General features: G+C 42.6%; 1 protein-coding gene across 11 annotated transcripts in view; it reads right to left on the bottom strand.

Annotated features, from left to right (window-relative positions):
* TLN2 (talin 2) overlaps window positions 1-24,452 on the bottom strand; it is a 491,250-nt gene that overhangs the window by 102,347 nt on the left and 364,451 nt on the right. For all 11 annotated transcript variants that reach the window (XM_077128095.1, XM_077128103.1, XM_077128097.1 and 8 more), the window contains 9 exons: window positions 23,276-23,473; window positions 22,106-22,245; window positions 15,062-15,155; window positions 13,060-13,149; window positions 11,873-11,995; window positions 10,308-10,451; window positions 8,529-8,690; window positions 1,631-1,771; window positions 900-1,081 (listed from right to left, as the gene is read on the bottom strand). In XM_077128095.1, coding sequence (XP_076984210.1) covers window positions 900-1,081; window positions 1,631-1,771; window positions 8,529-8,690; window positions 10,308-10,451; window positions 11,873-11,995; window positions 13,060-13,149; window positions 15,062-15,155; window positions 22,106-22,245; window positions 23,276-23,473 — 1,274 coding nt within the window. The remainder of the gene's footprint in view (window positions 1-899; window positions 1,082-1,630; window positions 1,772-8,528; window positions 8,691-10,307; window positions 10,452-11,872; window positions 11,996-13,059; window positions 13,150-15,061; window positions 15,156-22,105; window positions 22,246-23,275; window positions 23,474-24,452) is intronic.

Below are 24,452 nucleotides of genomic sequence, written 5' to 3'. Positions count from 1 at the left end.
TCCCACTTCTGGTAGAAAGGATATGGTGCTGTCTTCCATTTGGTAACTACATAATGAAATAATTTAGACTTAGACTTTCCATTCACTGGCTTAAGCATATGACCCTTAGTTAAAAGAGGTAAGCACTATTTTCATTGCAACATACTATGCTCTCTACTTACAAGCAATTTGCAAAGTCCTGGACTGCAGCAGGAGTTAAAATACGTAGTGGATTTTTCTTTGCAAGGCATTAAGAAAGAAAGTTAACTGTGGTCCTGAGCTTCAAAAAAAATTGAGAAACAAAATAAGACTAAAAGAGGGGCTGCATTATACTCTGTGGGTATATATAATCTATTAACTTAGGTCAACGTAGAAATGCATACCCACTTGGAGAATGTTTTTCGTGTTATAAAATCACTGGGGTGGGCAGAGAGGTAACTGTGAGCCATAGAATATTCTTTTTGTCTTATTAGCAAACCAAAGATAACTCCAAATATTATTAAATAAACAGTGGTGCTCTCTGTCTAAGGTCCTGGTATAGACAATACGGTGCAATGGTTAGAAGGCTGGACTGGGGCCATCGGGCCTGGGTATGACCTTGGGAATGTGACCTAAGTCCTTTCTGCCTGAATTTTCTCAGCAGTGAGATGGAGATAATGGCAGAATTTACCTAACAACATTGTTGTGATGACCAAATAGATAATATAGGTGGTAAAATAATTGGAACAGCATCTGGTATACAGTAAGTGCTTAAATTAGCTATTATTACTACGACCCAGGCTACCTCTGGTCCCATAGAGAAGGAGAAGGTGATCATAATACTCAACAGCATTATTATTAAATAAAAGGCCAGGTGGACTTCCCCCCCACCTGCCCTGCTCAGCTGCAGGACAACAGTAATATCCAGACGGGAAACTGACCTGATGGACGTTATGAGACTCTTGATGGAGTCAGACACAGTGTGGGAGTGTCCAGCCAGCACGGACCATGTCGGGGGGTCTTTGGGGTTGATAGCCAGGGAGCGTGCAGTGCGGATGAGGTACGACGAACTCTCCAGCATGGTCTTGGCTGAGACCAGGATGGGTTCCTGAGCCTGGGAGCCCTGGGACCAGACAGCAGACGTGTCAAGGGCAGGGTGCACAAACCTGAGTGCATGAACTGGGTCCTAGATGATCCCGCTCTTTACCAAATCACCATCTCCACCCTTTGGAAGAAGGCAGGGTACAGCGGAGATTGACTTACCCAGGGGCTGGGGGTGGGGGAAGGGGAGGGAAGGGACGTAAGTCCGTGCTCAACCCATAAATAGTATTTTTTTTTTTGAAATGTGCAGGCTCAGGGAATTGAACCCGGGCCTCCAGCATGTCAGGCAAGAATTCTACCACTGAGTGACCCTTGAACTGCTCCATAAATACCATTTTTGAGCAGGACACATCCCAAGAAACAATCAGCCCCAAACCCCCGAGGAGAGACTGTTCTCAATACTAATGCTAAGACGTTACCTCTTCAGTGTGCAGAGACTGTGCTTCATCAACCTGTGCACATAGCAACAGCAGTAATAGCACCCTACCTATCGCCAGAGGGAGCCTCTGGATTCCAAGCTGCACAAAACCAGCCAAAGACCTCAGGGCTACTTCTGCTGCAGGCTTCCTACCTCGGAGCTGATCTGGGCGGGGATGCTGACAAACTCAGGGTTTGACGCGAAGGCTGTCAGGTTCTCCACAGCTTCAATCAGGGGCGCAGTGGCAATGCGGCACTTATTGCGGTTGTCTTCAGAGAAGTCCCCATCCAGGGCCTGCCGGGAAAACAGCAATTTCACTCTGATGAGAAGCAGGATTCACTCCTGAGCACAGCGATCATCTCCCTCCAAAGGAGATGGTGAGATCCCGCCATCAGGCAGTTAGCAACTGTAAAGAATAAAGCTGAGCAGATGGCTCACAGGACAGCTGATCTTACCGTCAACTTCCCATTCGCATGGGACAGGAATACACTGATTCAGGCAGTGCCCTTCTTGTCACTCCTGATGAGTCATTTTGCCAAACCTTGAAGCTGAGCCGCTTTCCTTCCCACTTTTCAAACTATAACCCTTGAGCTCTTCTGTACCCTTCTCCCCACCCATTTCCACTCAGATTAAACCTATTCCCCACCCTGCAACCTATAAAAATACTTCACATTGAATAGCACATTTAACTTTCTCTAAATATTACCTGGATATCCCTGAATGGCTCTGAGGGAGGTAGAGCAGGCATAGACGCCTTCTGAAAAGGAATAGACTGTAACTGCCCCCATCCCCACCAACCCAGCAAATCTCACAATGTTTAGTGGGAAATGCCAGACACAAAAGAGGACCTGGGATATATGATTCCACGTGTGCAAAGTACAATAACAGGTGAAACAAATCAAAGTGTTATGACATCAGGGCACTCTCTGGAGCAGCTGAGACTGGAAAGGAATAGAAGGTAGGCTGCTGGGCACGTAAGGTTCTGTCTGTTGGTCTGGCTGTAGTTAATCTAGTTGTGTTCAGCTGGAAAAGCATCCATTATGCTGTACACATGAATGTTTTTTTCTCTCTATACCTTATGCCACAATCATATTTTTAAAATGAGAAGCATTGTGAATAGCACAATGGCTTTAAGTTATCAGGTGCAGAGATGATGAATGATTCAGAAGAACAAGAACCCAGGAACGTGGCCTATGGCCCATGCTGGGCTGCCTCACACAGAGTTACACTTGCACTGAGTCCTCCCCTGGGCCCCCACCTGGCAGAACAAGACCATAAGAGCCAACCGACAGGGACCCAGCCACAGCTTCCCTGCAAAGGGCTACATTTGACGCCAGTTACATTTCGAGAAGAATGTATGTCCCCTCGTTAAATGACCAATCAAGCTTTTAATTTAACTGCTACCAGCAATAATAAAAGCCAATTTAGACAATTAGTGAACAAAAATCCAGAGGCACTAGCATTATAAAACAAACAGGATGTGAGATGGAAGCATTTCTGTTTTTCAACAAGGCAAGAGCAGGCACACATGGCCAGTTTGAAGGCTATTTCTGAATAGCAACCACATTCCAATTAAGCTTTGGCAACTTGGGACAATAATTACACATCTGCCACCCTAATGTTTTCAAAGGAATTCCCAGGGCCCTGACTAATTCACTGCTTCTGCTATTACTGCACTTTGCTAGCCTCTGTGCCCACGCCCTCCCCCCACCAGTGGACACCAGCCCCATTCTAACTTCTCCAATTCTGCCCTTCTCCCAGGCCCAGTGGAAACCTTACATTCCTCTACTTCTCGCTCACATGCATGACCTCATTTCTAACTGCCACTCCTGTATCTAGTGAGTGTTTGTTTGGCACCTGCTAACTGCTGTGTCAGGCACTGGCGATGTGGAAGTGAAGTATCTTGGCTCTTTAACCTCTCTTCACTTTTAACAAAGCCAACTCCTTGAGGATGGACTCTATACAACTTTAGAGCAATTGGGGATGCCAGTGGAGGCAAAGCAGGGGCTACACAACAGGAGCAGACACAAGGAGCCCCAGCACAGGCGAGCCAGCGACGCAGGCTGCATGGCAGGAGCGCACTTTGGATGCAGAGGATTTAGCCCCAGTTCAGCCAGTGGCTGAGGGAGCCCCACCCACTACACTCCTCCAGAGGGGGGTGTCCTGGCTTCTAGCTACATGCGTGGGTGGGGCTAAGTCTACCTTTGGTGCTCCTCACCTTTCCTGCTTCTTAGTCTCCACACCCTCCCCTTCCCACTTCCTCCTCTACCTCCCAGAGCCCTCTCAGTCTGGCACTTCCTATCAGGAAGGCATCTGATAAAACCCCAAACCTTAGCCAAACTTATTCAAACGGAAAAGATGACTACCTAAGGCAGATCCAAGGGAACAGTTTGCTAATCGTGCATTCTTAAAAACTGCACTAATAGGGTGAAGAAATTATTTTTCTTTTGAGTAGAAGCTTTAAAATCACATATCACATAGGTGATTGGCTCATCACAGGACGGGGCCTCCAATAATGTGAGCTTGAGGCCCAGTTACTTCAATAACTTTTTTCACTTCAAAAGGGAAAAGCTAGTTCCTCTGTAAGGAGGCATTTAGCATCAGAAAGGATGCTTTGCAGAGATACTATTTCACTTCTGAATGCCTCTTCCATACTGGGCACAGCTGAACCACCTGCGAAAACTCTGCTCAGAGGTGAGATTTTGAGCAGGCATGTAAGGTTGCCTTTAGCTCCTCTATAGAATGCCTTGCACCCTAGCCATATGACTGAAAAAGATTAAATTCTCTTAGCCAAATGCCCAGGCCCCATCAAGGCAAGGGATCCTGCCCCTCTGGGCCAGCTCCTCTGAGTGTTATCACTTTTTAAATTCTCACAGGAATTCTGGGAGAAACAAGTTCTGCATGGATACAAAAATCAAAGATTGATAGACTGGTGGCCAGAAGGGACCTTAAAGATGATTCAATCCCAGACTTCCACGATGAAACTAGCACCTAGAAAGTGACACGATTTTCTCAGCGCACCCCATTACTTAGGGCATGCCTTAAACCAGAACGCTGGCTCCTTTCTCTACTGCTCCTCAGACAAAGCCAACAAGGATAAGGAATAAGAGAAAGCAAAGAGTTATTTTTATCCTTTCTCTTTTGAAGAAACCCATTTTACCAATCCAAACATAAGGCTGACCAAGAAAACATACTCACAGCCAAGTCAAATTCAATGAAAGAGAAATGGATCAGGTTTCTTTGGAACACACTAGAAGAGCTTAATTGCAAAACCTGAGCTACAACTCTGCTGTGAGGGGCAAGGCCATGCTCCAACTTCTCAAAAAAAACAAGAGCTGCACAATTTCAACCCAGCACCCAAACCTAAGTGACCACAGAGTTAAAACAACATTCCATTCCACACATCTGATTTGAGACTAGGTAGTGAGCTGACTGAAGAGAGAAAGTAGGAAGCCATATACATGGTGACCAGTTGGGACATGCCCTTCTAACTTGCCCAGCTTTTAATGCAGTGTCTCCCTGGGGTAAGGGCACAGATATTAATGTTGCTGAGTTATGTTGTGGGATTTTAAAGGATGCCATCAGAGAGACTTAAGATTCCTGGAGTCCCACTGTGGAGTACCTGCTGCCTGCTCCCCAGTCCTCCTCCAGCCGGTTCCCTTCCTTTCTCTGTGACTATAAGGGTATGGCAGCTGGAATTTAAACTTGGGTACAACCCCACGGTTATAGGAGAAAAATTTAAAAAGGCCCTAACTAGCATAAATCTTGGAAAGCACTGCAACTATCCGAAGGCAGATGTCTGAAGCATTTAGGGAATTTAACACTCATTTGTTTCTCTATTTCACAGGATGCTTAACTATGCCTTCAAAGTAGGAAATCTATCTTGTACGTAGTATGGTGTGGAGAGTAGAACAATCTTTTCCACTTTCCTAATAGTAAATTAAAAGCAAAGCTCATAGCTCCTGGCAAACCCCACCACACTAAGGGAATTGAAAAATAAAGCAGAATTTGACAAGTTCAGAGGAAATACGTTCGCTTCTGCTCCAGTGTTACTGATTCTTAGGATGCTCACAGGAGACAGGGGCTTTATCTTTTCTATACTGCACTTCCCCCTGCACCCCCACCCCCCCAACCCCCCCACCCCCGGTATTTCTACACAGGCCTATCACCTATCGTTCAGGCCATCACAAGAGCTCATTCGTTGCAAGGAATTGCAAAGAGGGTTTGACACAGTGGGGAGAATTTGAAAAGATGAAATCTTAGCAGAGATGTGTTTTACAGTCAGGATTTTAAACCAAAGAAGAGGCAGAAAAAAAAGGGCCCCAGGAATTTTTATAGAAGAGTTTCTTTTTTTCTCCTTTAATCCATCTAAATATCTTATTTATTATTTTAAGTGATTAGAAAGTGGCCGACTTTAACTGAGATAAGTTATAATTATACAGGAACCAACAATGATGTCACTAGTTTTAATTTTAATGCCTGTTTGAATTTCCACCACCCTCAAAATGTTTACCAAAGCACTGTAAACACATCAAGATATTTTTCCCTAGCTTGAGAAACCAGTACACTGCTTTGTCTCTCTATTGCAAAGACTTGAACAGCATGTCAGGAGTGAGAAGTAGGATTGACAGTAGTAAGAGGAAGGGGTATGCTACCTTGAGAAATCTACTTAACCTCTCTGTACCTCAGTTTCCTGTCTGTAAAATGAGGATGACAGCCACAAGGTGGCTGTGGGGATTAAATGAGTTAATAGTCACAAAGTTCCAAATAATCACTTCGAACAGGGTTCTACACAAAATAAACAAATACATACTCTTTATTAACTGCTAAACTGTATTAGCAGATGAGGCGAGCTGCTTCTTCGATCACAGGGGCACCTGAGCACAGGTCTTAATTTATTTGTTCATTTTCAACCTAGCTTAGTATTGTCTTTAAATCAGCTCTGTTTAAACAGCTAATTAACTGCAGACTGGGTAGCTATGCCATGTTCTCATGAGTCTGCTTGCAACTGCTGCTGGCTTGTTGTTTCCTCTTTTGCTTCTGCTTGGCTCATCCTGTTGAGTGATTTCCCCACCTGGTTATATCAGCTACACAGTGCTGTGTTCTATGGAGAGAACTGGAAAAAAATCTGACTTCCCCAGGATTTGTCCCAGCCACAACGCAGATCCTCCCACCTAAATATACGTGAAGAGCCTTAAATAAAAAGGGTAAGCGGCTCCGGTGCCTTTCCCTCCTGCATGTCAGGGTTTCCAAAGAACTATTATCCTGCCTACAATGACCACCACTGGAGGCCTGGTGGGGAAGGGGAGCGCTGGGCCCTCGCCTGTGGTCTGTTGTCCAGGCTGTAGCTGTTTCTTCACAAGGTCAGCTGCCTGCTGCCGATTTGGCCTCAACCTAGAGCAGTCTGTGTTTGTGGTTTTAGCACCCATCTACAACTGCTACAGCCAGCTGGCTCCGCTGCTCTCCTTGCAAGGACACCACCCTCCCTCTCTTCCCCTGTATGGCCTGGGACCAAGACACTGTGCTGGTTTAAAATCTCCAATCCTTGACTGCTTAAAATTCTATAATTTTCTTGAGTGATGAATTACTAGAATGAAATGCATGATTTGCAATTTAAAATAAGATTAAAAGAAATAAAGTATCCAGAGACATTAAAGTATCTTTCATCTAGGTCCTTGACCATCTGGTCCACCACCCATAGTCAGCAAATCTAGACTATGGAAGATTGTATATGAGAGACAATCCTGTTTCTTCAACAAATAAATTACAAGGAAAAATAAAACAGATGGAGGGGAAACTCTATTCATTAAAGGAAAAAATATATACGTCAAATAGACCTCTACAAAGTTGTCTAAAAATAAAAGAGCCTTAAGAGACATATTGGGTGGGGGAGGGGGAGGGAGGGGAGGGGGAAGGGGGAGGGGAGGGGAGGGGGGAGGAGGGGGGGAGGAGGGGAGGGGAGGAGGGGGAGGAGGGGGAGGGGGAGGAGGGGGAGGAGGAGGAGGAAGCCGAAGAAGAGAAAACTGGGGAGATGTGAATACTGGCAGGCACTGGATGATAACAAGGAATTCGTGTTAACTGTTTTTTAAGGTGTGGTAATTGTAAGCAGTGATATTATCTTTCAAAGTGTTCTCATCACATAGAAATATATATTGAAATATTACTGATAAAATGATGCTGGAGATTTGCTTCAAAAATGTCAGCGGGGGAAAGGATTAGTTTATACACGAAACAAGGTTGGCCAGAATTTGACGCTGCCACAGTGGGTGAAGAGCACATGGTGTTCACTTATGCTGCTATGTGTTCTAAATTTTCCCAAGACAAAAAACTAAAATCATTCAGGACATGTCAACCATGACTACTAAAGGATGACCACTTTCTAATTGCTGGAGAAAGATGGAGAAAAGTTAATAACTTGCTCCACAGCCATGAGCACCTGTATTTTTACATAAAGATGCGGTTCAACTCATCTATGGCTTTTAACACAAAGATTAACTTTTTCTGGACATGGAGTGCTCTAGTTTTAACAGTTGATGCTCCATTAAATTTAACCAACTATAAACAGAATATATAACACAGGAGAGTTTAAGTGATTTTTTTCTTTTAAGGTTAAATTGATTTTTCCATCATCTCTCATTTTCTTCTTCTTCTACCCACTTTCTTGACCCACATACTTCTGAAAACAAAGGGAGAGCCATCCACCAACCCAATCAAAACCACCCCAAGTAAACACACAGTTTAGGAAACACAGGGTGTTTGCTGCCCAAACACAGCATTGAGACACGTCCCATAGCCAACCCCTTCCAATCAGAAACTGGGAGCCCCTCCAAATCTAGAAGGCTATTAGACCAACATGTTAGTTTTCATGATGAATACCTCCATTAGTAAGGAGCCCTTCTCCTCAATAACATGAGTCATGAGACTGAATTAGAAGTTAAACATCACTAGGCTTAAGTCTTAGCAGAGCAGATCTCGAATCCTGCACTTCTTTCCTCTCTGCGACAGGTTATGCAGGAATTCATATGAGCAGAGCGATGGCTCCACGACCTACCTTGATGGTCTTCACCAGGTTGGCAGTGCTGTTGGCGACCTCCTTGGCTGACTGGACAAAGTGCCTCTTGGCCACTGGGTTGGCTGTCTTGGATGAGGCAATGCGGCAGGCGTTGCACAAGGCCGAGGTGTGCTTGGCGACAATTGTGGCAGCTGACAGGACCTACAAAGCATGGAGCTGGGTTGGGGGCACCCATGCTTCAGTGCAGAGGGGTCCAGATCACTCTAGTCCCAACCCCTGGATTCCTCCTCAACCCACATATCCAGAGCCAGTCTAACTATAAGATGTGGGTCTACCTCTGTCACTCCCAAAGTCCCTCTAAGAAAGGAGGGGGCAAGAAATATAAAGCAAAGGAGAACAAAAAAAGAAAAGAAAAGGAGGTACTGAAGTTGTTGTAGGAGTACGGCCCATATAGTCTTAAAAAGGATGCAACCAGTCTATCCTTTGCCACCTTCAGCTAGGAGGTAAATGGTCCCAGGTCTAGGCCAGTGCTGCCCAACAGAATATAATACAAGCCACGTGTATAATTTAAAATTTTCTAGTAGCCACATTAAAATAGCAGAGAAAAAAGGGAAATAAATTTTAATAATGCATTTTATTTAACCTGAAATATTCAAGTTATAAATTTCATCATATAATCAATATAAAATTGAGATATTTTACAATCTTATTTCCATAACAAGTCTTCAAAATTCATTTACAGTAAAGCTCAATTTGTATTTCTCCATTTCAAGTGCTTAATAGCCACATGTTGCTAGTGTCAACTATACAGGAGAGTTCAGTTTTAGAAGATGCAGGTGAAATGATTAAAATAAACATCGAGGTACTATCAGCTCTGCCTCATCGGCAGGTGGGCTTGGCACCTTTTTAAGGGGTCTGGCTCAGGAATCTCCACGGGTTTTACCCTCCAACCCCCATGTCCATCTGCTCTCTTGAATCCACCTGTTCTATTCTACTGCAAGTGGTAACAATACTTTAACCTTAAAGGAACACATAATGAGTCCTAGCTGCACTGACATCTTAAATATCAGCTTTTGGGTCTGTTGCAGGTCCAGATGGTCTCTGTACTTTCTCCTCTATTGGGGTCCTTCTTCTGCCTTAAGAATGCCAGTCCCAGGATTCACTCCGGATGTGCCACCGGCAAGGCGGCCCTGCTTCCCATATCAGAGTGCTCTTGTGTTTTGCAGCATACATTTTGATAAATGAATGAAGTGTATGCCACTTGGATATTAGAAGTGCCATGGAAGGTCTCATATACTGTCTACTGCTAAAATGTCTCTCTGGCTCCTTTCTGCCCTGTGGCTTCTTACCCAATTTTGATGGCTAGCTCAGCACTACCATCTCTGTGAAGTGACCTCCCTGCATCCCTGGCATCATCATCACAGCCTGATCACTGCATGGTCCAGACTTTGTCCATTCCTGCCTCCTCCATTAGACTAAGAACCAAGGGGGTGGGGGAATCAGGTCTTAAGTTGACCCCGTAGTGCTTAAGAACATAGATGCACCTGCCAATATATGTCCCCTGAATGGAATGGAACTGTAACTCCTAATGAATTTCTCCGGCAATCTCACTCCTATTGCCTTCCAGCACCCCATTCATAGCACCTACGAACTTCCACTTTCACACTTTATAGTCTACCCTTATCATCATCATCTATAGTGCTGCATTTAGCTGTCATTTTGTGAGCTCTGAAAGAACAGTATTCTTTACTAGCTTCCCTCAGTCTTCCCACAACCCACTCAGAAGAGCTCAAAGACTTGCAAACCTCAAGCGGTTACCTGTGATGGGCTGCTGCCGGGGTCCACCAGGTTCTGACATGCCATCTGGATCGCCTGGTTAGCCCTGGCAAACTGGATGGGGTCCACAAGGCCCTGGTGGCCTGCCTGGCTGTTTGGATCAGAGATGCCGACCAGGTAGGCAGCCTGCAAAGTGAGGAGAAAAGCCACAACTCAGGCTCCATCCTCACAGACGAGTCTGGTGGACAATGGCCCAGCTCTGTGCATGCAGTGGTCAAGTACAGGTACTTATTATTTCAAGCCAGGCAGGGTAATGTCATCCCTCTTATCAGTAAGACTTTTAAGACGGACAGGCCTGAGCCACCTTGGGCCAGTGACACACCAGCAGACTGAGGACTGCAGGCTTCTGGGAAGAAAGTCTCCTTGTTCTCTCAAGAGAAAGCCTCAAGATGCTCCTCTGCAGGACATGAGCAAGAAAGCATACAGCCCCAATTGCTTCCAGCAGCCACTTTACAACCATCAGGGTAATCAGCCTCAGCATGAAGCTGATGCTGTGACTAGCAGAAAGAAGTGGGGGCAAAGAGCATGTACATCTGCTGGCCTTGGGCTTCACGTCACGTAGCTTAACACGTCCTTATTGTTTATGCCAGTATTTGTAATAGCAGGAAGAGTCTTGGCAATCAAGTAGGAAGAACCTGTCAACTAATTCTAATCAGGCCATTACATGGCTCTGATGGCTCAAAAAAAAAAAAAAGGTGGTGGGTGGGGCTGGTATTTGATTTCCAAGAGGCTACAAAAGAAAGGCTTCTCTTTAAAACCTTTTGGATACGTTAGAAAAATGAAAGGGAGAATGTGAATTTATGAGTAAGATTTTTGAACTTAATTCATTTGCCCTGGGATGAGAAGGGGAGGATAAGGGTGGAGAATTTCATCCCCTAAACTAGGAGGTGGCTTTTTGGGTCAGTAAAATCTAAGTTCAGAATAACTTGCAAATTATAAATCCTCAAAGTAGATTCTGACATTTTTGAAGGCTCAGTCACATAAGCCCAGTAATTGTTGGAAATGCACAGTACAGTTAAAAAAAAAAAAAAAAAAGAGGAAGGACATGCCATATCTTACATCTATGTGTGATAGACTCTAATTTGCTCTTTCTTTGATCCAAAACAAACAAACTAACTTAAAAAAATCACTAGAATTTTTGCAATCCTAAATCTTTGGGGTAAATTTCAAGTACGTAGTGCCCCAGAAACCACTCACCTGTAACAGTGATCTTAAAAAAAAAAAAAAAGAAAGTCAGGTCTGCAGTGTTCACTGGATGCCACAGTCCAAAACCCTCCCGCTTACTGTCCTCCCCACCCTGGACCCACTGTTGCTCAAGCAGCCAAGGCAGGACATGTGGGCACCCTTCCTAGGCTCTGCCCCTGGGGCATAACTGGCTGAAGTCTACCTACTCCAGCGAGCACAGGAACCACTACCTTTTCATGGTTCCTGACGTGCTACTTAGAGATGCTGAAACTGGAGCTCTCCAGGGCCTCCCACAGCAGGTGACTGGGACCAGACACAGGCTGGAAGGTTTGCACTACAAGACATAGGGACCAGCCCCTTACCTGGGCCGCGGCCTCCGTGAGCCCACAGAGAGCTTTGGATGCAATCCCCACACATTCCCCAAAGGCAGGGAGGTCTCCGGTCTTGGCATTCTGTGAAATCCCTGCCATTGACTCGCCCAAAACCTGGAAAACAACCAGGGATATTCTCTGTCCACCAGTGCTTCAGATCATGGGGTAAAGGGGGCTGCACTTACAATTCCAACATTCAAGGCCACTTAACTTATATTCATACTATTTTTCATTTTTCTACTTTACATATAGGTCTTCCCCTTAGAAGTTCATTATTCCATAAAGCATGTAGCAGAGAACAAACTCCAGTCTCAGTTCTCCTAACATCATCAGTACAGACGTCTCCCCAAACCTAACATAAAAGTGCGGTAAATACACATACACACATGCTCCAAGTATAAAGCCAGATCACAAAACCTCAACATCCATTGATTTCACATGCATTTCACCTTAACCTTCTGATTTCCAGGCATTCTTAACGGATGTTAAAAGGATTACATAGATCAGTGTTTCTCAATCTTTTCTTTTTGTAACTGCTTCCCTAAGGAGCCTTTTTAGAAATTTTTCCTAATTGTCCCTTTCTCTAATCAAATTAAATACTAAGGAAAAAGATTCGATTGAGTAGGGGTACAGTTTGGAGGGCCACAAACCTTTATAACATTGAAGATTTTTTCATTCCCTGAAAACCGAATTTACACCCCCTTGAGATTACAGGTGGATGGCACAAAGAACACCCGAGAGGACCTAATGTAAGCCAAGTTCACTGAGGATCTTCCCGTAGCAGTCCAGCCCCAGGTGTAAAAAGACAAGCGCACAGGATTTGATTCACAATACGAACCATCTGTGCTGTGGCATGCAGCAGTGGTTCTCAGAGTATGGTTCTCAGATCAGCAGGGCAGGCAGCACCTCGGTGCTTGTTAGAAGTGCGCATGCTGGTCGATCCCAGACCTGCTGAATCAGAACCTCTGGACGTGGGGCCTAGGAATCTGTTTAACAAACCTTCCAGGGGATGCGGATGCAGCCCAAGTTCCAGACACACTAGAGCAAGGACTCCAAACGAGGCTTTGACATACGCAGTCATATATAGTGATTACATACTAATACACAGAAAGAACATCCTGCTTTCATCCACTCTGAGAAGCAACATAAGCTACGAATTATAGCCCAGACCGTCTCACCTTGGAATTTTCCATCACGCTCTCAATGCAGTCAAAGTAAGAGAGGTCACTGACAGGTTCATTGGGATTATCCAACATCCCCTTGACCGTCTACAGAAGGAGAATACAACCCCAAAAGAAAGCAAGTATTATAAAACAGGAGAATATAAAATACCACTATAATTTCCCCTTTATATAGAGGGTTTTGATCAATTGTCCCTCATATACCCACATTCCTGAGAGGAATTCTGATGGTATCCATGATCTCAAGTTTCCTAATCAAATCTTTTTTTTTTCCTAATCAAATTTTAATGATAGAACAAGAATAAGATCCATATTAGCTTTCCCAGAGATGAGTCTTCTGTGTTCTGAAGGAGGAGAAGCATGGTATCCACAGAAAGATGAGTTTTATTTTGTTTTAAAGAAATTTGAAGGTTAATGCAAGGCAAGATATTTATGGTCAATTAATGCAATTTCTGTGCTGGATAACCCCAAGGAATTTAAATTCAAGGACATAAACATTTATTTCTCCATGCTTGAAAACTGGTAAGAACCTACAGTCTTTAAATTCTGGAAACTTTTCATGGGTAGGCATGAAAGAAGGCAAGTTCCCAGCATTACCCACTGAGATGTTCCCTTTGTTTACAATTTTAAAAAATGTAGAAAATGTTCAATCTTGTTTAGGTCCTCATTAAGAAACTGGGCATTGGACCTGCCTTTTCTTTGTCTCCAGGCCACTGAAAATCATTGCTTGCCTTCACGTTCTAATGACCTTGGGTCACCACTTATGAGGAACTTTTCTTGGGGGGAAAAGCCTGGTGATGTATCTGTTCAAACATCTCCCCATTGAGTGAGAATGTACATTAATTTCAAAAGCTAAAAGCCTTTGGGGCACAGCCAAAAAAAGACAAGGTCACCTAAGTTACAAAGGTATGAGGGAAAGCAATGGTAGAGACTGCTAAGCTGTTCAGATATGTGGGAAAGAAGGCAGAATAATGAATGAGCTAATTTCATTGAAGAACCTCTTCAACCCTCAAAAAGACATTAATTTTGGTGGCCAGTAATATCAGTAAAGGACAGAGTAAATCCACGTAGGCCAATAGAGCCCATTTAGGCTGACAGCTACAAATCATTTATATTTGCAAGTGTGAACAGACCAGAAAAGAGCAGTAATTCAGCCAACATAAGAACATTCTCAACCATTTGCAGAATGCTACAATCCTGGGAAAATAAGCTAGCAGCACATAATGGGCTAATTGCCATCATCAGCACCTCAATCAAATGCTTCAGCAGCTGCAATGGATATTCCCACCCTGCCAGCCCCTTGGGATCACCCAGAAAACTAAAGGTCCACTGGGTACAACCATGTCTACCGAGAAAACCACGTGGCTGTTTCAGTATAATCTGCATGGGCTAGAACTGCCCTACATACAAATGCACACACTGATTTTATGTCAACATATACGCATTCTATGGGAGTAAATGAGTTTTCAATTGTAAATAAATACACAATGTAGGTTTATTGAAAAGCACCCACAGCTGTGTTCCCCGGGCTGCTAGGGGCCTGGAGGGAGCTTGTCCTTGGCACTGTAGTGCTCAGAGTCACTTCTGACTTTCTGCTTATGTGTCCCCTGTACGTCACAAAATAAGACATACAGGAATTCATTTTTACTCAATTAACATATCTATCCCAGTCTATATTTCTCTCTCAGTTGACCCTGAATAATCTCTCCCAATTTTTTCAGGTAGAGACTGTTCATCTTCTGCCTACATCCAATACCATAGGCCCCTTTTTGTTTGAAACCAAGCATCTTTTAACAGCAACAAAAAAATCTCTTGCTGGTAGAAAAAAGAGAAAGCACGGATGGCGATCCAAACAAATCTAATTTTTCTTCAGTTCCTTCCCACTGGATTGGAAATTGGGCCCCCAAAGCCTCCCAGGAACATCAAAGGCAAGGACTGAGAAGAAGAAAACAGGCTGTTGGGAAAGAGCAGGGGCCCACGGCCGCCTTCCCCGACCCACCTCGAGCTCCCGCAGGGCGTTATCACACTCTTTCTGGCCAGGGGCTTGCTGGGTGCACAAAGTGATGAGCTGATTGATGCTCTCTGTCACAGCTCTGTGAGAGAAGGTGGTTTTTAAAAGATCAGCAGTAATTTCCCCAAGATTGCTTTGCAGGTTCAGGAGAAATACAATTAATTCATTATGGAGGCTGGAGTTCACTTGAGAGCTCTTCCACAAGCCAAAGGCTTGTCTCTGAACATCCAGAAATAACCCACACCCAGGGAAGACAAAAACCTTTCAAGCAAAAGGAATCACTATCCTGCTTCTAATTATTCATTTGATTTACTTATCATTCTTTGAAAGCATTATGACTAACTTTTAATATATTCATAAGAAAGAATTCCCAATGAAGTTGCAAACAGCAGAGTAATCATGTAAACACTGATTTCAAGACCATTCATTAGAAACTCATGAGGAATAAGATGAACCGAATAAGGCTATTTTGGAATATAGCAGATACACTGTAAACCATGCCTATGAAGTAAAAAATCTCTACTTCCCATTAAATTCTACGTGACTTACTAGAGCCTAAAAGGTGTCCCCAAGTCATTCTTTAAAACAGCTGTTCTTTTTTGTTAACATTAATAGGAATAAATTAGAGACTCCTGGGATTTCAGTTGTGTCTTTCTTCTTCTTAGAACTCAAGTGTTGTTTTCTACATTGGCAAGAATTCTATCCCTCCTGAGCAGTTCCTGTTTAACTTGTCTTAGATTACAACGTAGATATTTTAGAAAGCCCATAATCCATTTTTAGTTAATTTTTAAAATACGGTGTGAGATATGAGTCAAGGTTCTTTATTTTGCCTTGTATATGGAAGAAAAACTGTTCTAGCACCATTTGCTGAAGAAACTATCCTTTTCCCATTGAATTTCTTTTGTCTGCTCCTTTGTTGACAATCAATTGGCTACATTTGTGTGGTTCTATTTGAGCTCTATTCTGTTTCACCGATCTATGTATCTAACCCTTTGTCAATATGACACTATCCTGATTATTGTAGCTTTATAGTAAGTCTTAAAATTGAATGTCCGTACATTTTACAAATGAAAAAACAGAGAGACAACATGAAACAACTCCCTAAGGGGATGCTTTAAGTAAGGAGGAGAAATAAGATCATGCCTCACTGACTCCAAACTCAGAGCTGGAACCACTTTCTATTGGGGTCATAGCTAATCCACACTCTAGCAGGGTCCAGAAAGCTATGCCCAGTTACTAACCACTGCAGCGAAAGGGTATACTTAAAACAAAAACAAATGAAGGCACACATTGCTGTTAATCACCAACACTGACTAATATAAAAGATTTCTCATTTTATTAGCTAAATTGGCTTTGTAGCTTCCCGGAGAATATCAAATTAGATGGAAAATGATGTTGCAAATGTACAAAGGCAATCAGCTTAATTATTTGATGAGGAAATACTGCTTTGAATTTTAAATTTACCTAGGGTGATGAACCCGAAAGAAGAAAAACTTCCCTGAACTCAAGAAGGAATCCCAAAATGGCTTTTCCAAGATTGACACTAGTGGTTCATTTATTTGGGGAAAAAAGTGCCCAATTAAGGTGTCGTTGGAAAGCACTGTGTTCTCCATAGTGTGAATGAAAAACTGACAATAAGCTAGCAGGACAAGCCCTAGCTCTGATCACCTTGGACAGTGCAGTCCATGATGTATTCATTTCAAGTGCCACTTAGAGCCCACCACCATGTCTGGTGTGCAGCCTTCAAAACACACTTCCAGGTTACACACGTCTACATTATAATGGATGGAGAATGCCATCAACTGTGGTGATATGAGCTTGTGGAAAATACTGCCACAAACAACATGAGCTTTCCATTCAACTCATTTCAATGTTTCGTGTTTATCTGGAGTTTTTAAAAACCTAGTTTCTAGACATAAAGATTTTTCCATTTAAAAACTGTTATAATCGGTGCATCTAGAGGGTATACAACTGCTAGCTGTCCTAGTCTATTAACTTCTTGGTAGATATGAAAAATTTTCAAATAAAAAAGAGAGAGACAAAAACTTGGGGTTAAAAAAGAGAGAGACAACTAAGGGTCTATAGCTGTATAATCCATAAAAGTGTCAGTCTAGCCCCAAAGGCCTGAATGAATCACTTGGGTGATAGTGATCCATGAGTAACGGGGGTATCATTTACCTTTGCAACTTATTTTAGAGACCAGATTACATAGCCAAACAATAAAGTACGTGGCCCAGAGGCATTTGGTTATGTAGACTGCACAATGAAAACCATTATTTTTAGGTTTCAAACTACAGCAATTCTTTTTTAATTAATTAATTTATTTTTAAACATAACAACATACAAACACAAACACTCTTAACATATGAGCATCCCATTCTTGGTATATTAATCAATAACGCGCAATATCATCACATAGTTGTATATTCATCACCATGATCATTTCTTAGAGCATATGCATCATGACACAGCAATTCTTTTTAAGATCAAAACAGAAGCCACCCAAACATGCAACAATAAAAGGTTGATTAGCACTGCCTACAACAGAATTCTGGGGGTTCATTAAAAATCATGCTGTGCAGTGTATTACTAATGTAATTGAAGAATACTCATTTTATTTATTTTCAAGTAAAATAAAAACAGTATATATGTATGGGCTCACCATTGTAAAAATAAATATGTATGCACAGAAAATTGGCAGAATGACATACCAAAATGTTAAATGATTTTCAACAAGTTGTTTTCATAGAAAAATCTTTAATAAATCTATTAAAAATCATGAATTAACAACTTACAGCATCATGAAAAATATGCCTGAAATCAGGACTCCCTCTTTTTCACAACTAAAAAAATTTCAACTTTTATTTTCTTTTATTTAAAAGAAAAACAGAAAAGTTAAATAGTCACAATTCCGCCATCCAGAGCCAACATTTTCTTGTATTTTATTCTTTATCTAGGTATTTCTATCTACTCTCATCCTTTAAGAAACTGATATCTATGACCTCAGAGGTTAAAAAAGTACTTTCTAATCTAAAAATTGCTCATTTATGTCCATAGATACTAAAATGATTCAAATGGAGTTTGGGAACTCTGACTGGAAATTTTAAATAGTTATTGAATTGGGGTGGAGGTGGGGAGTGGACAAGATAACCAACTTCTACTTTTTGATGGCCTATTAAGCACATATCTGATCAGTAGCTCAGAGGGGGTATAAAAAGAAGACATTTCTCTTCCTCAAGGGACGAGACATTTAGGAAGAAAGAATAAACCAAAATGTGCCCTCAAGTACTCCCTAGTTCCTGCTGTGCACAGGGCATGGAGATTAACAAATAACATGGTTTAATTCTCTGATAGAAAGGGGTCTGTAATCTAACTGGAGAGGTAAGAGAAGAGAAAGATGAATACAAAGATGCTGAGCCCGAGAAGGCAATGTTAGAGCTCGGACCCCAGACAGGACGGGATGGGGTGCTGAGCGAGGGGCCACACTCCTGCCGGGGACAGGCAGGGAGCACCTGCTGCCTTGTGAACCACAGCAAGTGAAAACTTTCAGGTCTGAGTAAGATCCAGATCTGGATAAAGGGGAAAGAACATTCTAGATGAGACCAATAGGACATGCAGTCCCCATTCGCAGAGGATATAATCTACTATTCTCCAGAAGCAAGCCTCTCTTTCTAGAACAGGAAAGATCCCAGAAGCCACAAAGAACGAGGGAGTCAGGTTTGCTGACAAGGGCCAAGACGGTCTAGGTCTGAGAACCCCCAGTGGTGTCTCCGGGTCCTGAAGGGATACCCACGAGAACTGGAGGCGCGCCTTGGCCACCCCCCCCTGAAGAGAGAGGGCCATGATGCCCAGACCCCAGGGCTCAGCTTCCATGAGAGAGGGCCATGATGCCCAGACCCCCAGGGCTCAGCTTCCATGAGCACCAGGATGAGGCCCAGAATGAAGGGGCGCACGCTCTGTGCGTGCCTCCACGTACCCAGAGCTTGGCTTCGCTCACATTAGGCATCCGATAAATCTCTGTGTAATGAGCAAATGAAAGAATGAATTTATGAACTAGAGAATGAATGTATGAACCCCACTGTGATAGAGCTTCACCTCCCAGGAGGAGCTCACCTGACTCATTTGACCTGGGGGGAGCTTCTATTGGGAAACCACCTGGGGGAGACAGAAACTTGCCAAAATGCACCAAGGAAGCCAAAGAGAATGTGCCAGAATCTTCTTGCAACAGTTCCATTCTAAGACAGTCATTCTCATGGGATGATTTTTAAATGCTCACTTGGCTATAAAACCATCAAGTGCAAACTCCCTTTCAAACAGCAGGAAAGTTAGGACAGAAAAGGCAGTTTTAAAAGCTAGGCTCCAGCTCTTGTCCTCATTGTTACCACTAGGGGGCCTTCAGGTACCCACAGAACTTTGACACTAGCAACATTCCTCCAGGGTCTGTGCTTCCTTCTATATCTGGCTTTCAAAGGCCAAATTTACTCTCTCCCCTTCTTCCTGAAATGAAAAGAATGAACGACAGGTTCCAAGTAGAAACTGTGATTCTGAAATGATGCAAAAAAAAGTGAAGATAATGAAAACCATTTGAGTTTAGATACCTGGAAACATCAAAGGGTTGCTTTATCCAAAGAGCCTTTGCAGGAAAAAAGAAGTGACCAACAGAAGGTTTTATATCAGAAACAGCTGCTCTGCAGAGTAGCTATCACTTCCACTCTCACCCCTTATCATTACCAACACCAAGGGAAGATACTCATTTGCTGGAATAATCACAAGAGAATATGGTGGGGGGGGGATAGAAAGATATTTTTCCAATTTCCTAGTAGCTGTAGGTTGTTTGAAGTTAAAATATCTATCTCAGAATAAAGGAAGAAACTCAAGAGTTTTCTGGGGAACTGCTTTAATACCGTCCAGCCAAACAACACACAAGCCAAGAAGGAAGCACAGACATATTTTAATCATTAGTACCATAAGATCTAATACTTTGAGAGCTGGAAAGAAGCTTAAGGATGATCTAGCATGCACCCTCATTTTGCAGATGGGAAAGTTTGGTCAAGTCATTGTCACTGAGTTACTCAAACATTAAAGCTTGGAACGAAATTCAGATTTCCAAACCAGCCATTGAGCTTGCAGGGGAAACAAAACTTGAAAAATAAATATACAAAGACAACTTAAAGAAAAAAACAAAGAGGAATTGAAGCTGTGCTTTTCAAAAAGTCAATGGTCTGCTATTTCGATAAGGTTTCTAATGATTCTACATCCCCTAAAAGTCCTGCATTGAATCTGTCTTTGCTGTCAGCTTTCCTATACATGAAGCTGTGTCAAAGATGTTAAGAAAACATGCCTAATCCATCACAGCATCATAAAATACCCTATGGGTTCAGGAAAATTAACGTGGTCTTGCTTATATAAGATCTTCCTGAGCTATCACTGCAATTTCTCCACATACCAGCATTCAACTACTGGTTACTGCAATAAATTACCGTGGTGGCCCTGGAGCAGAAGCAACAGGGGAGGAGAACATTAACTTCATTCCAAACTTAGATTCATGTTTTAATATATTTTTTAATAATTTTTTTTTTAATTTTTAGTTCCATCCTAAGCTGGAGCCCTTCCATATGGGACAGACTGAATGTTAAAAATCAATCTACACCTCAAAAAGCTGAATATAGAATTGCCATACGACCCAGCAATACCATTGCTGGGAATCTACTCAAAGGAATTAAGGGCAAAAACTCAAACGGACATTTGCATACCAATGTTTATAGCTGTGTTATTTACAATTGCAAAGAGATGGAAACAGCCAAAATGTCCATCAACAGACAAGTGGCTAAACAAACTGTGGTATATACATACGATGGAATATTATGCAGCTTTAAGACAGGATAAACTTATGAAGCATGTAATAACATGGATGGACCTAGAGAACATTATGCTGAGTGAGTCTAGCCAAAAACTAAAAGACAAATACTGTATGGTCCCACTGATGTGAACCGACATTCGAGAATAAACTTGGAATATGTCATTGGTAACAGAGTCCAACAAGAGTTAGAAACAGGGTAAGATAATGGGTAATTGGAGCTGAAGGGATACAGACTGTGCAACAGGACTAGATACAAAAACTCAAAAATGGACAGCACAATAATACCTAATTGTAAAGTAATCATGTTAAAACACTGAATGAAGCTGCATCTGAGCTATAGGTTTTTGTTTTGTTTTGTTTTGTTTTTTACTATTATTACTTTTATTTTTTTCTCTATATTGACATTCTATATCTTTTTCGGTTGTGTTGCTAGTTCTTCTAAACCGATGCAAATGTACTAAGAAACGATGATCATGCATCTATGTGATGATGTTAAGAATTACTGATTGCATATGTAGAATGGTATGATTTCTAAATGTTGGGTTAATTTCTTTTTTTCCGTTAATTAATAAAAAAAAAAAATCTACAAACAAACAAACAACAACAACAAAAATGTTTAAAAGAGGATGCACAGGTGGTGGGAGAATGCTCGCCTTTCATGTGGGAGACCCAGGTTCGATTCCTGGATCATGCACCCAGAATTAAAAAAAAATCAATCTAAATAACATTGATACCAAGCACACAGTAAATGCTCAATAAATGTCTGCTGCATGACTAATTGAGCATAATTTTCCTCTTCATATTTTTCAGTACTTTCTGACTTTTTTTCAATGGGCATATATTTCTTCTAAAACCCAAAAACTATACATCTATTTTAAAAAAATAACTAAAGCCATAGTGTTTACAAAACAATGGGATCCTTAAGTCTGAGCAAGTTTCCACTGAAAAGGCTATATGAGAAGACAGCAAATATTTTTAGCAGGGAAAGCACATGTAAATGAGCCTGTTTTATAAAATACTAAAGCCTCCATCACTCTTACCTCCACCTCTGACAACATAAGCACAACACCAATTCTTTGCTCAACAACGGGAGGAGGATGTCAGGCACATCTCTTAGACAGCAGCGACACTGTTTAACCACACACAAAAAGTGCATGCTGTCCCACTCTTACCTTGCAGCTGCTGCCAGGAGATTTTTTGCGTTGGGGGCTCCTGGGTCTACAGAAAGAGATTTGGCAGCTAATAACAGTTTGCTGGATGCCATAGAGATATTCTTCAGGTTCCCTATCACTTGGATCTGGTCTTCTTTCGTCTGGAAGGGCAAAAGGAACCAAAGTAATTAGGGATGTACATCTCTCCTAAAAGGATTCAGAGAGCGAGGGGCACATTCTACAATGGAAGCAGGTTACTTCTATAGGACACAATAAAGCCAATAGGTGACAGATGACCAATTTGTTGGGACACTGACCAATACCCACCCTTACTCAAGCAGATGCCCAGATCAACAGGGACAGAAATCCATCCCTAAGCGGGTCAGCCATGAGCTGTGCTCTCACAAGCAGAGGCATTAAAAGGGGAGAGAGTGAGCACACAGACCAAGCAACAATCCCAGCATCTTGCTTAACAATGCTGGAGTTGTCAAGTAGCTTGTCTATCTCAGCCTGGCACAAGTGATCAGCAGTCTCGGTATTCTGAATTGACTGCATCCCAGAAGTTCCTGAATTGGGAAGGAAAACATTTCTTGCCTGGCTTGCCATCAGAGGAACAACCCTTTATCAATCAGAGCAAGAAACAACCTGGATATTCTCTTAGGGAGTTCATAGGAGCTCAGGAAAAAAAAAACACAGCTCTGAAAGCTGGCTCCAGACCAGTGATGCTCCCTTATTCTAAACAAGGAGTTTATCCATTCATCTGGAGGAGGTAATTTTTTAATCATTTGACACTCAGTATTAGGCACAGTTCCTTCAACTGGGCCTGCTAAACTTCAAATAAATGATTTTTTACTACATTATACCATGTTCGAAGAGCTGTCCTAATCTATGTAAACATTCTCCCTCTTTCTCCCACCCTCTCTCCAAAAGTAAAATGATGGTTTCTGTGGGAGGACCATGGGAAATGTCATCCTTCAGCACTGGGAGGCACTTCACACACAAGCTGATAGCATCTTTGGGAACGCCATTCCTGTAAAGTCAGGGAGCTTCCTAAGCAGCAGAGAGAAGGTAGCCAACTATGGACTGCTAACAGGTACCCTGTTCCTGTTTGCCCAATCAGCCACAAAGCAGGACAGCCACCAGAGCAAAGAAGATGTAGGCTCAACTCCACACAGCCACCTCCACACCCACCTGAGCTTGGCCAGCCATCTCAATACCAGCATCAAGGAATTCGTCGAAATCATCACTGAACTTTCCGGAGGCTGCAGCCAGCTCTCCACTCTGGCCTCGTGTGGCATGGACCACTTCCCCAGCAGACTGGTTTAGATCAGCTGCTGCCTGGTTCAGTTCGCTCTGGGCTTCCTGGAAAGGCTTTGTGCTTGGAGGTAGCTATGGGGAACAGAAGGCACACCCCATGAGAAGTTTACCTCTGCACAGGAGAGACAAAGGTGGTATTACAGAGGGAAGAAACACTCTCTAGAGACTTGTTTCTGAGCTATCAAGACTAAAAGGTTCTGTGGGATCTGAGCCCACATGACATTTGACTTTCCACATACATACATTCATCCACTCTTTTAAATGTACAGAATAACTCTCAGTGCTAGAAACTACAGATAGAAAAATGGTACAGGCAGCTCTCTACAGGGGCTTAGGGGAGAGATCCTAAGTGGCAGGGATAGGATTCACATTCGGGAAGCCTGACTCCAGAATCTGCTCAATGAACCACCAGACTGTTCTTGCTCAGGATGAAAGCTGTCAAAGTTTTTGCTTTCTAGAAGTAAAACGCAGATATTATCAACCTCCAAATCTTGTTCTTCCAAACTAATGGCCACCAATTTTGTCTGATTAGTGGTCTTTGCTGATAATGTAACTTTTCTACAGAATTAGACATGTCACTAAAAGAAGAGTTCGGGGAGCTAAGCTAGAGTTTTAGTCACCCACATATATTGCTGCTGTTTTTTTTGGAATGGGCATGCTCCAGGAATCAAACCCGGGTCTCCGGCATGGCAGGTGAGAATTCTGCCACTGAGCCATTGCTGCACCGCCCCTACATTGCTTTTTGTACCTAGTACGTACCAAGTACTGTGTACAGAAGTAACAAAGATGAATGAGTACAAATCCCACCTTCAAGAGACTCACAAAGCAGGGAAGGAGACAGTCCCCAAGTTGAAATTCCTCACTGTCCCCGCTCTCATTAGCACTGGATACCTGCCCCTTTATCACCTGATAATACCTGCCCGGGATGCCCAGGTAAAAAGTCAGATGATTACATATCCCCTTTTCTGTCTCACAGGGGTGGTTAAAGAACAAAGAGTCACATGAGCTCAAAGAAAAAGTAAACTTTAAAGCTCCACGTGGGAGACTGATT

This window comes from Tamandua tetradactyla, chromosome 14 (assembly GCF_023851605.1).
Source record: "Tamandua tetradactyla isolate mTamTet1 chromosome 14, mTamTet1.pri, whole genome shotgun sequence".
Lineage (NCBI taxonomy): Eukaryota > Metazoa > Chordata > Mammalia > Pilosa > Myrmecophagidae > Tamandua > Tamandua tetradactyla.
The sequence above is the reverse complement of the archived record's forward strand: the minus strand, read 5'-3'. Positions and strand labels throughout refer to the sequence as shown.